The sequence below is a fragment of the Pararge aegeria genome, chromosome 20, assembly GCF_905163445.1.
Source record: "Pararge aegeria chromosome 20, ilParAegt1.1, whole genome shotgun sequence".
Taxonomy (NCBI): Eukaryota; Metazoa; Arthropoda; class Insecta; order Lepidoptera; family Nymphalidae; genus Pararge; species Pararge aegeria.
In genome coordinates this window covers 9,070,466-9,085,259 of record NC_053199.1, presented here as the reverse complement: position 1 = coordinate 9,085,259, position 14,794 = coordinate 9,070,466, and the positions used below count along the sequence as shown (strand labels likewise).

The 14,794-nt window shown below is 34.8% G+C and overlaps 4 protein-coding genes across 4 annotated transcripts in view; 2 read left to right on the top strand and 2 right to left on the bottom strand.

Annotated features, from left to right (window-relative positions):
* Positions 1-1,362, bottom strand: part of LOC120632751 (RNA polymerase II elongation factor ELL) — an 86,789-nt gene extending 85,427 nt beyond the window's left edge. Inside the window, exon 1 of the mRNA XM_039902741.1 lies at positions 1,024-1,362. Within this exon, the coding sequence (XP_039758675.1) occupies positions 1,024-1,158 (135 nt within the window). The 5' untranslated portion in view covers positions 1,159-1,362. The remainder of the gene's footprint in view (positions 1-1,023) is intronic.
* Positions 1,363-4,419: 3,057 nt separating this feature from the next.
* LOC120632706 (tyrosine--tRNA ligase, cytoplasmic) lies at positions 4,420-6,788 on the top strand. Its single transcript, XM_039902680.1, has 2 exons — positions 4,420-4,595; positions 4,718-6,788. The coding sequence occupies exon 2, from the start codon at positions 4,731-4,733 to the stop codon at positions 6,303-6,305; it is 1,575 nt and encodes a 524-aa protein (XP_039758614.1). The 5' UTR covers positions 4,420-4,595; positions 4,718-4,730; the 3' UTR covers positions 6,306-6,788.
* A 69-nt stretch (positions 6,789-6,857) lies between these two features.
* LOC120632636 lies at positions 6,858-9,845 on the bottom strand. Its single transcript, XM_039902583.1, has 2 exons — positions 9,611-9,845; positions 6,858-7,840 (listed from the first exon to the last, which is right to left on the bottom strand). The coding sequence occupies exons 1-2, from the start codon at positions 9,828-9,830 to the stop codon at positions 7,326-7,328; spliced, it is 735 nt and encodes a 244-aa protein (XP_039758517.1). The 5' UTR covers positions 9,831-9,845; the 3' UTR covers positions 6,858-7,325.
* A 3,567-nt stretch (positions 9,846-13,412) lies between these two features.
* The window catches only part of LOC120632479 (serine/arginine repetitive matrix protein 1), a 246,548-nt gene continuing 245,166 nt past the window's right edge, over positions 13,413-14,794 (top strand). Inside the window, exon 1 of the mRNA XM_039902263.1 lies at positions 13,413-13,804. Coding sequence (XP_039758197.1) covers positions 13,416-13,804 — 389 coding nt within the window. The 5' untranslated portion in view covers positions 13,413-13,415. The remainder of the gene's footprint in view (positions 13,805-14,794) is intronic.

The following is a 14,794-nucleotide window of genomic DNA, read 5'->3' as shown; positions in this document are numbered from 1 at the left end:
GGTGAAGACTAAAAGATTATGTTAAGAACACATAAAAAAGCAGACTTACTTTTTAAAATGTTATTTAATTAGTATAAAAAAAAATAAGAAAGTTTTTAAGAAATGCCATATTCCCTTTTCTCTAACTAGTGAAAGTTTAATTAAGAGTAGATATTTACAACACCAACTGGTTTAGTAAAACTTTAATATTGAATATTACAGTAGATATAGTTATAAATTTATAGGGCTGTTTATTTATAATGATACCAAAGCAAGTAACATAATTTTTAAAATTAAAAAAAAAATACTTGCAGAACTCTTACCCAAACATTATATTTCTAAATTAATGCATTAAATTACCTAATTCTTATCTACAAAAATCTTCAGAAACAATTCCATCAAAGACATTCTTCTAAAGCCTTCCACTTGGCTTGTAATAAAACAGGTTAAAATTTTCGAGTGATTTTTAAGTTTTATTTATATCCTTACCTGTCAGTAGTAACTTAATATTACAGGTCAAAGATTAAATTTATCAAGAAAACATTGGCGTTTATTACATAAGTAGCAAGTATAGATAAACTTTAGCGTTAACTTTCCAAAGTACAATAAAGAAAAACTTGCCGTGAACTATTTAAAAGTGTGGTTAACTATTGGATAAAATATATTGTTTTGATCGCCTCTAAAACTAATATTCCCTCACGACAGTCATTAAAACGTAACTTTATCTGGAAGAGTTATTCCTAACTATCGCCGAAATCAGTGACAATAAGACCTGTATACTCTAATTATAGCCATTTGAAATGTAAATCTGTGAAAATAACATAGCAAATTTCTACTTGTTGACGTGGCTTGACATTGTAGAGAACAAATCTGTAGGGAGCATATTTAGAGAATCTAGCCCAGGACTTCGTAAGTGTGAGGTCAAAACTTTAGAATTTGCAAACTTATTACAATTTCGCAGTTTCATTTTGATTACTTGTAATTTAAGTATGGCGCCGGACATAGTTGGCCTGTTTTGATGTTACAATATGGCGTTGTACTTACCCTATTATTTCTAATGAAGTCTTCTATAGCTTTTAGTGCTGAATCCGTTAATTTCACAAACACTAGTTCCTTGTTTTCTTTATAACTAGACTCTGATGATAATGCATACTGAACACCTGCTGGCAAGGCCGCCATTTCTTATTCACTATTCGCACTGAGGACCAGCTGACTCCTTTGCTAGTCGTCACGATTCATATCATTCACACATTTCTTAACGTAATCACAGATTCACAACCTATATAAAATTATAATTACAATAACAAAAGGGTTTTATATGTCCAAATTAACAATTTTTTGTAACCCCATCGACTCGGCCTTTGTTGGCAGCGCTCTTCAGTCTGCAAGGCCGCACTGACTGTCATGCGCAATGGCGCTTTTGACAGGAAACGCAAGCATTCACTGCAATAGTAGCGCCAAATTCAAATTTAATTTGGTTTACTCGAAAAAGTAAGTATTAGTGATAGTATATTTTAATTTTCCTTGCTATTACTCAGTATTACTATCAAATACTCGAGTGACTTATTCTATTTTAGACCGAAATGATTAACCTAGCACAATTATTATGACAGTTCATGAAAAAAACGAATAGTAATTTTTGTGTATGTGTAGTTTAAATTTAACTTAACTTTAATATTATCACCTCAAGTTATTTTATAAATACGAAAATAAAAGGTACATAAATATTAGTGTTACCTCTTACAGTTATCTCTTAAAAACTGCATTTTCAGTCTTTATTGTTTCAAAATCAGACATAGTAATTTTTAAAACTTTATAGCGTAATCGCATGGTATAACATATTCTTTTTTTTCGTAACCATACAGTCTCCTCAATATTTGTTAGGGTAGGAAAAGTATGTTTTGAAAGTAAAAAACAGCTCTGGAAAGTTAAAATCAATGAATGAATAACTTTATTCATGAAAATATTGTTTACAGTTATACAGAACTATTTGATATATCTTCAAGTTTATTTATTAGCTTATAGTTAAATAGTATTATATTATAGTACAATATTTTAAAATCCGGTTAACAGGTAAGTAAAATTCCAATAATCACAGTTTATAATTTCTAAATAAAAGTTTATTCTTGGTAAACATTTTTTTCACTTGTTTGTAAAGCAGAATACAAAACGCGGTGCTTATACATGGTGCATAAAACTTGCGCAAGTCTTGCAACTTGAAATGCAATGACGGAGCTCTATTATTAATAATAAAATTTATTTCAAATTATACAATTTATAATAGAGATCAGAGCATGAAATGGTTCAGAATAATAACTTGGTTACCCTAATAGTCTTAGTGCTGCTATACCACATTTATAAAATGTAAGTTAACAAAAATAATGCTAATAATTAACATTCAATTGTTAAATATTTTAACGAACTCTGTAAGTTAATGTTTTCATGTTTAGATGTTAGTGGTTATAAACGGAAGCATTGAAAACCTAAACATACGAATCTTAACAAAATCGATGTTAAATGAAATTAAAATGCGTTAAGCACTCGAAGCACCATATTAAATATTTTTAATTTTTAACAGGGATAGCAACAGTAGTTAAAGTTTTAAATTCTTAGCTACACAGCGTTGAGTACAATGATTTAATATGTTACTATTTATGAAGAAACTACTTTCGAAAGTTGAATACATTTAGTATTCAACTTTCAAAAGTACAGTAGGCATAATTCCTAACTCTTATAGTACCAACGTAATGTTTCTATGCTCTTTAGATAACAATATGATTAGCTCTGGTATAGACTAATTGAGTAGGTACTACGTTTTATAATCTGCCACGGTTGAATCATGTTTTTTCCGAGATTTTATGACAGAGTATACAAACCGTAGACAGAGAAGATACAAACACTTCATCACAGAATACTATTACGAACGCTTTTTATTATGGAGGGTAGAGTTAAGGAGAGTCATCTGTGTATATGAAAAAGTGTCGTCAAAATGTATTAAATTAGGATGGCGCCACATTTGCATCAGGGTTACTCTTAAAAGAAGCGCCAAATATAAATATTGTTAGAGTAGGCTTGAAAAATAAACAAGGAAGTATAGAGATACAAGGAAGTAAGGGTATATTTACCACAATATTTTGTACAACGTAAGTTGTTGAAATTCTCAATAATTAACTACTTTAGTCGATAATGACATTAAATTTTTTAACTCGGCATACTTAAATTCATCTACGATTGCTACATTCATACCATACCCTGTGCATCCACCAGCGCCATTGTGGAGGATTTTTGAACTGTATTTAGCGCAACAACTGGACACTTCTTCAACTTTTCTCCCATATAAGATGACTCTCCTTACCTCTACCCTCCATACTTTTTATGTTGGTATCCCCATGACAATAGGCAACCGGACAGTAATTTCAATAATATAAATAGAATGTTCACAAAATGAAATTATGGTCCAATATTTCATGTTATGAACATTTTATTGTCACAATAGATTTTATGAATTTAAATAAACAAATAAAATTTAAAAAAATCGTATAATAACCAAAAAGGTTTGATGAGACCGTTTTTTGTATACACACTCAGGAGGCACTCTTGGAATGGTCAGCGCCGACAGCTGTACCCCTGTACAGCTGTCGGAGCTGACGCGCTACGCGTGCTTCCGGTACACTATAGCTACGCGTCTTTCAAAACCGCTTCCTGAAAGTCTATACATCTCAGCCATCAGCGCCGACGCGACGGTGCGCGCGCGGTTGGCGTGACACTAAAATCATAAATCAATTTTACTCACATAAATAAAAAGTACAATGAGAATCTCCTTTTTAGAACTAAAGAAGGTTACATACTTACGACCTTGAAAAATTAATTAACAAGAAATGTTCTTATGGTACAAAATTGATTGAAAAATATCAGACGATTAGCTTCTTGCTAGGATAGCAAATGTTATTATCGTTTGCGTCAATCTCTACAAAAGTTGTAAAAAGCAAATATTAAGTTTCAATTCTCACAAAAAATTCTTGTAGCAGTTCTAAAATATTGCAATGGAACATAAACGTGGAAGTTGGCATTTTAGAGCGGTTCTTTTTATGAGTTGGATTATTTAGGCACTGCACTCGTAACCATAATTACTCGAGTCAAGAAAAATACCAAATAGTGCTTTTAAAACTGCGTTTTAAAATATTAGTGAGATTTAATTTAATCTCTGCTAACGCATCGAGTTACAGGTCCATACGGTTTCTGATATTGACCTAGTCTATCTATCTCTTTCTAGCTATGGTGGTAATACGTTCTTTCTTGCTTTGTTTCATTGCCGATCTTTAGTATGTATTGAATCTATGGTATTCACAATGTGCTAATAATGATCTGAGAAACTCCGCAATGATTAAGAGTTTTCGTCTGTGTTCGCCACATAAGATTAAATAAGTTTTGTTGTTAATTTTATGTCAATGTCACTTGTCAATTCTGTCGCAGGATTTTGGTTACGAATTTCAATTTTATCCAATTCCAAGATGTTAGGTTAGAAATAAAACAGATAATTGAGTTAGAAATAATACAAATTTTGACTAAGTCCAGCTATACGGGAGACGTATTATATTATTTAAAGAACAATTTAGGTACTTATTCGAAAAATATTTAACATTAAACAAGTTCCTGATCATATTCAAGTGTTCTTTATGTTTTGTGTATACGTGTTATACTATAATATTTTATTTAAGTACTTTAATTCAATTTCCAGAAAAGATTCAGCAATGGAAAGTTGGCAAGAAAAAAAACGTATTATTACTCGCAACTTGCAGGAAGTCTTGGGTGACGAACGACTCAATGAAATTCTTAAGCAACGTGACCTGAGTCTCTATTGGGGTACGGCCACAACTGGACGACCGCATGTAGCCTATTTCGTCCCCATGTCCAAAATTGCTGACTTTTTAAAAGCAGGATGTGAAGTAACAATCTTGTTTGCCGATTTACATGCGTACTTGGATAATATGAAGGCACCCTGGGATTTGTTAGTACTACGAACTCAGTATTATGAGGCAGCAATCAAAGCTATGCTAACGTCTATCGGGGTCTCACTAGAAAAATTAAAGTTTGTTAGAGGCACTGAGTATCAGCTGAGTAAAGAATACACTTTGGATGTATACCGTATGTCATCAGTTATTACTGAACATGATGCTAAAAAAGCTGGTGCAGAAGTTGTAAAACAAGTTGAACATCCATTACTTAGTGGGCTGCTGTATCCTGGTCTTCAAGCTCTTGATGAAGAGTATTTGAAAGTTGATGCCCAGTTTGGCGGTGTAGATCAGAGAAAGATATTTACATTGGCTGAGAAATACTTACCTCAATTGGGCTATGCGAAAAGGGTACATTTCATGAACCCAATGGTGCCTGGTCTCACTGGAGGAAAAATGTCAGCCTCTGAAGAAGACAGCAAAATTGATTTGTTAGATAACCCATCTGCAGTCAAGAAGAAGCTCAAGAAGGCTTTTTGTGAGCCAGGCAATATAACTGAAAATGGAATTCTATCATTTACTAAATATGTTATATTTCCATTAATGAAAAATGATGATAAATTTCTGATAAGTAGAGCTGAAGAACATGGTGGAAATGTACAGTATTCTAATTTTGAAGACTTAGAAACTGCATTTGCAAAAGAAGAAATTCATCCCGGAGATTTGAAAGTCTCAGTAGAACTAGCTATAAACAAACTCTTGGCACCTATACAAGAGATATTCAAGGATCCTAAATTAGTTGAGTTGACCAAGAAAGCTTACCCACCACCATTAAAAGTAAAAGGAAATGTTAATGCTGGAACTGATGAGATAACACCAAGCAAACTGGATATTAGAGTTGGTCGTATTGTTGAGGTGTCAAGACATCCTGATGCTGATGCCCTTTATGTTGAAAAGATTGATGTGGGTGATGATGAACCTAGAACCATTGTATCAGGGCTTGTTAACTTTGTACCTATAGAGGAAATGCAGAATAGAGATGTAGTAGTCTTGTGCAACTTGAAGCCTGCCAAAATGAGAGGTGTTGAGTCAAAGGGCATGGTTCTTTGTGCATCTGTAGATGACCCTAAACAAGTAGAACCTCTAACCCCACCAAAAGATAGTAAACCCGGTGATAGAATTGTTATTGAAAGTTACGAAACTGGTGAGCCAGATGATGTGCTGAATCCCAAGAAAAAAGTTTGGGAGAAACTGCAGGTTGACTTGAAAACAACTGAGGACCTTTTTGCTGCATGGCAGGGAAACAAATTGATTAGCAAAGTTAATGGTAACCAAGTTACCACTAAGACTATGAAAAATGCTCCAATCAAGTGAATTTATAATTTTAAGTTGCATGTTTCTAACTGCTTTGCCTTTACATGTCTAGAAATGCTTTTTTACAGACTTTGAAAATAAGTTTTCACTAATACTTTGAAAACCATATATGTAATGTTTTTTTTCTGTTTTAATGTATTTTTAACTAGAAAGGAAGTACAATTAATTGATTCCATTTCACATGAGTGAAGATGTGATCAAAACTTTGATAGAGGATGGAACTTTGTAGAGTACAAAAGTCAAAAATGGCCCTCACTCAGTGAAATAGTTTAAAAAACAGTTATTTTAACTTTTGCTGTTTAGGTAAAAAAACAGAGTTGTTCTTGTATTCAATTCTTATTTTAAGAATAATATGTTTTAAAATATTTATTGACATTAAAAAAGTTTATACTTAACTATTATTTACATTGTTTTGGTACAGTTATTAATAAAGTAATCTCAAAATGGTTATTATAATATTTCATACAAAAACATGCAATGGCATAAAATGTAAAAGGATTGTGTTTAGGAACAAATTTTGAAGTAAAATTATTTAAATATTTTTAGTTTTACAACTGTCTGAAGCGTATTTATTTTGTATTTTTCCAAAGATTTGAAAAAAGTTATTTATGCTATTGCATCTATTGCAGCAAATTATACTATAATTTATAAATAAATTATAATATTTTTTAAAGGCTTGTTAATTTTTTAAGAATTTGCACCTAAACAGAGAATATTAATTTATTAAACTTTGATCTTTCTGATCTTCAACACTGTGTAGTATTTGGTAAAAGTAAGGTAAAACTACTTTTGGCAGATTTCAAAGCGATTGTGACTGTTGCAATTTCTGTGTCAGACATTAAAATCACAAAATTCATACAGAATCTTTCCAAAAATGTAGAATAATGTAAAAATTTAAAACTGAATGCTAGTAAGTAAAACCCGTATTGCAATAATAACTGACTAGCTATTAATTTCAAAATTTAACAAATAAAAGGGAAATTAATAACATTTTGTCAGTTGCCATGGGGCATGAATAGTTCATAGAGGTTCCGATTTCATAGTTATAGAGTTTGTTTCCATTTCATTTATTTCATCTACCAGTCCAAAGATTCTTCTTCTGAACGTTTTCATCTGATTCTCAGAAAAATCTGCGATTTCAGGTAACAAGCTGAGAAGGAACATTTTTCTTGGGTCCTCTAAATTAACGTTACTTCTGTCTGGTTCACAATAGCTGTTTTTTGTTTCGTATGTTTTAGCTTTCTTTCTTAAAGGGTCTTCGTCATCAAAATTGTAACTGTCTACATCGTGGGACATGTTAAACCCATCATTCTCAAAAGTATCTTCGAGTTCGTCTTTATTAAAGTCTTCCATTTCTTCGATGTAATTTATTACCCTCTTCTTTGACTTTTTTGCGGGTATTCGAACGTAGGGAATAAGGAACTCCATTTCGTCGTGCAAGTAATACTTCTTCTTCGCAGCGCCATCTCTGGTAGGCCTTAAACTTCGCAGTAATCCATACCTCAGGTTTCTCCACTTCTCTCTGCATTCGATATCTGCAAAACATTAACATTAATGTTAGTAAAGTCTAAGTACCAAAGTAAGTACGTAGGATAGGTACTTTTACTTCATATATGAGTTTAGTTGGTTAAGATAGACAGTTTTCGGCTATAAAAATGCCAAATCTCTTTGCAACAAGGACATCTGTCAGTTAGGCGAAAACATGTGGCGACTTCAACTTAGGATAGGTGCAGGAAGAAGAAGATAAAATAACCACAAAGACTGGCTTTGCTCGATGTGGTTTTTGGAGGAGGTTCGGTTACGGCACGCGCGAAAAGTAGATAATCACGATGAGTGAGAATAAAAAATATATTTACAAACAGGAAAATCACCGTCAGGAAAATCAATCAGGGCTTCCTAACCTCGGCACCATAGACAGTACAGAAGTGCGCCGCGAGACGTCTTCTTTACTTAAAAAAAAAATTATCAAATAATCTGTGCAGCGGTGCCACAGCTTGTTCCACGTTTTGAATTATTTGTGGAGATCAGCCATCGCATTTATTGGCTAGTTTCCTAATGTGGATCTTCATTTTTTGCGCATATTTGCCTAGATTTCAACTAGCTAGGTTAATGTTCGGCCGTGACAAAAGTCTAACTTTGTAAGCGCACTTGCAATTTTAGAAAGGCGAGCTCAGAAAGGTTGGGAACCCCTGGTATAGAAAATAGCTACCCAATAGAAGCGAACTGAATAAGCTTAGTCAATACCGTAACTGTTGTATACAATCAACACACAAATAGGGAGACTTAATAGGAAAGTTATATAATAATGTAAAAAATCTAAAACTTATGTAAAAAAGATGTTCTCTCTAAACGTAGGTGGCAGTAACGTAGTAGTTCCCCTCTTAAATATACATAGTAGATGCATAATAATATCACCATCCTCGCCGGCGTGCATAGAGGGTATGCACAGGGTATGCAGATGATATAAAATGAAAAAAAAACTTAAGGATAGGCATTCTAAGAGGGTAAAAAAGCCTACGCTTAAGTATTTATAACTCGTAGTGGAGATTTTCTAAATTTTATATTATCTGCATACTCTGTGCATACCCTCTATGCACGCCACTGACCATCCTCAGAAAATGAATATCTGACTGCTGGATAAATGCTTCCTCCCTCTCATATAAGAGAGGGAATTAGAGCATTGAACTATTACGGTGCTCTAATGTGGCTTGGTAAGCAATTGTTATCATCATCGTTATTATCAACTAGTCTTGACTGGTATACTTGACTTGAGACTTGTCCTCTGTATTAACTGCTGAGAGTTCTCCATAATGTTCTCATTTCCATATTTTCCTCCAGTTTTTATTGCTTAAAACGCACTTTACTCTGAAAAGTTAGAGGTGAGTGTCTGGGATCGAACTCGTTCCCCGCCCAGGTAGGTTTGAGTTTACCATTAGGTCATCACAGCTCTTTTTTGTATATTGCCGTTATGTATTTATCTTATATATATCTATACAATATACTATATATATGGACTATGTTAAAAAATGTTTAGCGAAAGGTAATATAATATTTCCTTACACGCGATATAAAAACCGCTAATGATTGTCGCCGAATTTCATCAGGGAGAGCGTTCCATTCCACAGCGCTAATGGTCAAGGAAGCCAGTAGAAATTGGCTTTACATATGCTAAGTTTATTTGTTAGTTATATGTTAGTGAATATCTAACCAATTACGTCATTCGACCGCAATGAACAGAGTTGTGAATCAAAGTGCTTGAAGAGTAAGCAAGTTGGCTATAAGTAACAACGTAGGTAGGTACTAACCCGATAATTTGATCTCCTTACTAACTTCACGCCAAGCCCTTTCCGTACAATTTCTCGTTGAGTACTCAATAGTATCGGATTTGTAAAGGCAGGGAAATTTTTCAACCATTTTGACTAGCAGCAAGTTTTTATCCATATCCATGTTGGCAATTTGACACGAGGAGCGACGCGCTAAGCGACGCGACGTAGCGAAACAATGCTCGCAGCCAGACTGGAACATGTCGCTATGTTGCCAGTCAGCGTACAACGACGCCACAGTTACAATGTTTGTCGCGCGACATATTGCCCATTTTGTTATCTTTTTAATAATTATGATAAACTGCGTAGGTATGCATAGATACATGGCTCTCGGTAATTTTCCGACGGGGCATTACAGAAGATAGATAGATAGACATTCTTTATTGCACACAAATTAAACACAAAACAATCAATATGGGAACTAAAAATGCAGAATTAAAAATGTGTAAAGGCGATCTTATCACTTTAAGCGATCTCCTCCAGACAACACTAAAATAATCAAATAATTATGGAAACGGCCATAGTATATGAACTAACTGTACAAATATTTTAGCTATGAAATATACGCGTTGTCAACCATAAAGTCTGATGTGTTGGCATACAAGGTCTGATGGGGTAACGGATAACTATGGAAAAAATAAGGTTCTAGATAAAATTTACACAGATTCACACGAACACAAATATAGGTAGGTACCAACGTGTAAATATGATATTTTAAAGTAATTACTTTTACATTTCCTAGTCATTGTTTAGGTGACTTACCTTCGGTGAAATTAGTGTATTATTAAGATTTGTTTTGTAACACATATACCTACAATAAAATTAGCTATTATTTAATAAATAATTCACTACGTTCGATTCTTATGTACTTTCCTCACCCTCATTAATATTGAATGGTGTCGAAAAGAAAAGTTTTAAATAAATAAATAAATAGATAAAAATACTACGACAATACACACATCGCCATCTAGCCCCAAAGTAAGCGTAGCTTGTGTTATGGGTACTGAGATAGCTGATGAATATATTTTTTTTTTATGAATATAATACATCTAAATACTTATAATATACAGATAAACACCCAGACACTGACAACATTCATGTTCATCACACAAACATTTTCCAGTTGTGGGAATCGAACCCACGACCTTGGACTCAAGCAAAGCAGGGTCGCTGCCCACTGCGCCACTAGGCAGTCATAGTTATATAATATTGGTATATTTAATTTACCTGCCATACCCTTAGGGCCTTAGGGCCCTTAAAGGTTATCATCTAAGCCTGCATCATCACTTACCACCAGTTGGCACAGTGGGCAGCGACCCGGCTTTCTGCGTCCAAGGCCGTGGGTTCGATTCCCAGAACTGGAAAAATTTAATGTTTTTCAGTGTCTGGGTATTTATCTGTATATTATAAGTAGATAGTTATATGTGTATTGTATTCTCAAAATATGTATCAGCTATCTCAGTACCCATAACACAACCCTACGCTTACTATATGGCGGCGACGTGTGTGTTATCGTAGTAAGTATATTTATGTTTTATATAAAGATAGCCACGGTAGATATTAGGTATCTACTTTATTTTAACATAAAAAGAACATTTCCGCAAACATTAGCAAAGCAGACGAGTACGCGCAAGCTACAATATGCCTCATAAATTCGTCCTGCCTGCGATACAAATTATAGGATAGTTCTAGTACACTGTACAGGGTGCGGCGGAGTCTGAAGAGTAAGGGTGTTTCCACCGGGCACGAAGGGGGGCCCACCGGCACTAGGGGGTGGTAGTTAGGCTTTCATTACATAGCTGTTTTTTTTTCAAACTTTGAATTCGGGATCGGCGGTACCTGAATCAAATCTTTTTTAACCATGTTACAGCCTTCTGCTATGTAAGTTTTGACGAACGAGACGGTCTATTTTTACGACAATTTATATAAGGGTTTCAGCGTTCATTCATTTCCAGACATTATTTTTATTTCATTATTTAATCAATCAGATACATAAAGTTGTAGGACACCAAAGGCAGCCTTATCGCTTAGTAGCGATTCTATGTCCTCGTTAAAGTATTCCGCAGCTGCACAAGCCAAACCCTTATTTATCTATGCTGTTTATTTGCACTGAAAATAAACAGAAGAAGAATAAAAAAACACATACAGAAGCATACAAAAGGCGGCCTTATCGCTTAGTAGCGATTTCTCACAGGCAACCTTAGGATAAGGAAAACAAGAGGATAACAGACTGCAGGCCCCACCTTTCCTTTGATTGTGTAAAATTCTTATCTTATCCTTTTGGTAAGATAAGTATTCTACACAATATACTACGCCAAGAGAACGGGCAGCAGCGTCCTCTGTACTACTACTACCTACCATCTATTGCGATCATCAACCCGTCGGCCAAGAGTGATGATAATGGGCAAACCCTCCCGTTGGGAGAGGCCCTTAGTCCAGCAGTGGACAGTTATAGGATATTGATTGATGACCCACCATGCTGGTTAAAGAAGTTTTGGCGGTCTTTAACCAGAGCGGTTTGCGGTTTGACGCTTGGGTTGCAATACTACTTTTAAAACAGCTGCTTCAGCCATAAACTGTTACTATTATTTTGTTTATAGATACATTTTTTTTTGAGTTTTAATTTTAAGGTAGGTTTTAAGAGTAATTCCATTATATTTTGTACATTTATACAATAATTATAAATGTATTATTTTTGTGTTCTCCTTATTCCTATGCTTACCTACTCGTACCTATTCGCGAGTTTAATGCGGGTCTGCTAATTTGATTATTAAATACCATTTATTTAAAATGCAAGTAGGTGTTCCTAATATCTTGATGGCTACGGTCAATTCATCACTAAGCACAAATAAAATGGGGACTATTTGATTTCATCCTAACTTAAAATTAATATTACATAATCATCATTATTCTTATTTGTCCCACAGCTGGGCACTGATGGATTTAGAGAAAAATTCTAGTTTAAGCTAGATAACTAAGCCATTATTTATTTCAAGACAACCAACTCAAGTAAATCCTATTTGAAGAGCTGAAGTGTTTTGGTTGTGTATTTATTGTATAGTCAGTCAGCTTCTAACTATTCCGTGTGTAAGATAAGTAGCCGGCAACAGGAGACACGTGTCGCAATGAAAATGCTGCTACGCGACCGCCCCCCGGGTATTGAATAGTATTAACCCACATAACGATCGAAAGAGTTTACTATAAGTAGTCCAGATTAAACGCACCTCAGTTCCCGTATAGCTACATCAAATGCACGGATAAAATTAGATATTCAATAACAGGAAGGGGGGTTGGTGGTCCGCCATTTTGGAACTTCTCTCGGGCGAGGGATATAGGCGAGGGGGACTGCGCATGCGTAAACCGTGCACCCGCACCCTGTCTATAGGGCCGGGACCTTACCAAATGTGATGTCAAAAAACAAGTTATTCGCTCCCCTCAATCCACTAACCTAGTACGTCTTAATAAAAGCGATTAATGATTAACGCCCTGATTTCTGTAAAACGCCGGTGATATGCTTTATAAACGTTCTAACCGCAAATATCCACAGGGAGTGCAGTTTGGAGAGACGTTTATCTTGTGAACAATGACAATGAGTGGGTGAACCCTAAGTGATTTATTGCGTTTATCATTTCTATTGACGTGAACAGGAATAGCTGTATCAATTTTATTATCGGACTTATGTGTTGATTCAACGTTAATTGTTAATGACAGAGTTTGTGTGAAGCACTTGTGTTGAGTGCAATTAGGCGGGGACAAAATATAATGGGATGACAGGAAATACGGATTCATGGAAAAGGTTTGGCGTCGAGTCGGCCTCCATTCCTCCCGCAAGAAACGGGATGGAAGTGGGACTAGCCGAGAAGTGACCACGTCTGCTCCGCCAGAGGCTGAGTACCAAAATATCCATACGTTAAGAACAGCTGACTTGATAAGACAGAGACAAGGGGAGGAGAACTCGACGCTTCGTTCCTCGTATATTATACGCAACGGGGATAACTTTATCTTGGTCGAGAGGAGGCGACGCCGACGTCGGAGGAGTGGTACCAGGGCATCATCAGGTGGAAGGCACCATACTCCACCTGTGGAGGACAACGCTCGGACAGAGCAGAAACGTCGACCCCCAGCTAAGTTAAAGATATTTGGGATTCAATGGCCGTTACATTCCAGTGATTCTAGGTAAGTGCTTTTTCCTATTTAAATTCAATTTCATATGATATACTATGTAATCAACCTGTGAATACCTTTGTTCTTCGACTACTCCTCGACCTGAACATAACTAGATATTTTTGTCAGTATCAAATTAATGCATCGAAAGTCCTAACCTAACACGACAGTTCTGCTATAAGTTGTCAAAGATTTCGGTATTAGGAGAGACACGATTTGCCCATTAGGTGAAGGTTACCATGATATTATTACAGTGTAATCAGTAATCCTGGTGATATACTAAATTTTAAGTATAATAATATAGTAAATTTTAAGTCAATAAGAAGTATTGATAATTGTTAGTTAATTAATTGTCTTAACAATGATTCATTGTGAAGTCAACATCAACTGAGGATTGGACTCCATTGTCGAAGATCTGTTTGGTGTGGAGTATTAAGATTGAAATTACACAATACAGATTCTCCTATTTTTCGCGGTAATCGTCTTAAGTAGGAGTGGTTAATATAATTATATATTGTATGACAAAAAATTGTTTATTTATAGGAAGCTTATGAAAAGATTCAAGAAAATTAGGTTTATCAATATTTTAACCAGCTTGATCATAGGAATAACGCCTGTATTATTGCCAGCATAGTGCAACATGGGCAATAAACCACTTGAATCAAGAATAATGTAGTATGCCCATCCGATTTCAAAATACATGAAGCACAATTTTCTTTTACTTCAGCTGTTAGGTCCTTTAAAAATATTTTAGACCTTTGTGTATCGTAATCAATTATACACGATCTTAGAACGAAGAATTTCGTCAATCTTTCGCATCTGATGATGAAACCAGAGGTCGGTTGAAAAAATTGTGATTAGAATGATTGCAATTGACGTTCGCGTTATTAGCTGAATTTATGGTGTAATCCTTCTAGATCGATTAAGCACGCATAGTTCATATCTTTATATAAAAAAACAAAAAACTATTTTAGCTTGTAAATAAACAGTTTTAGCCGATCA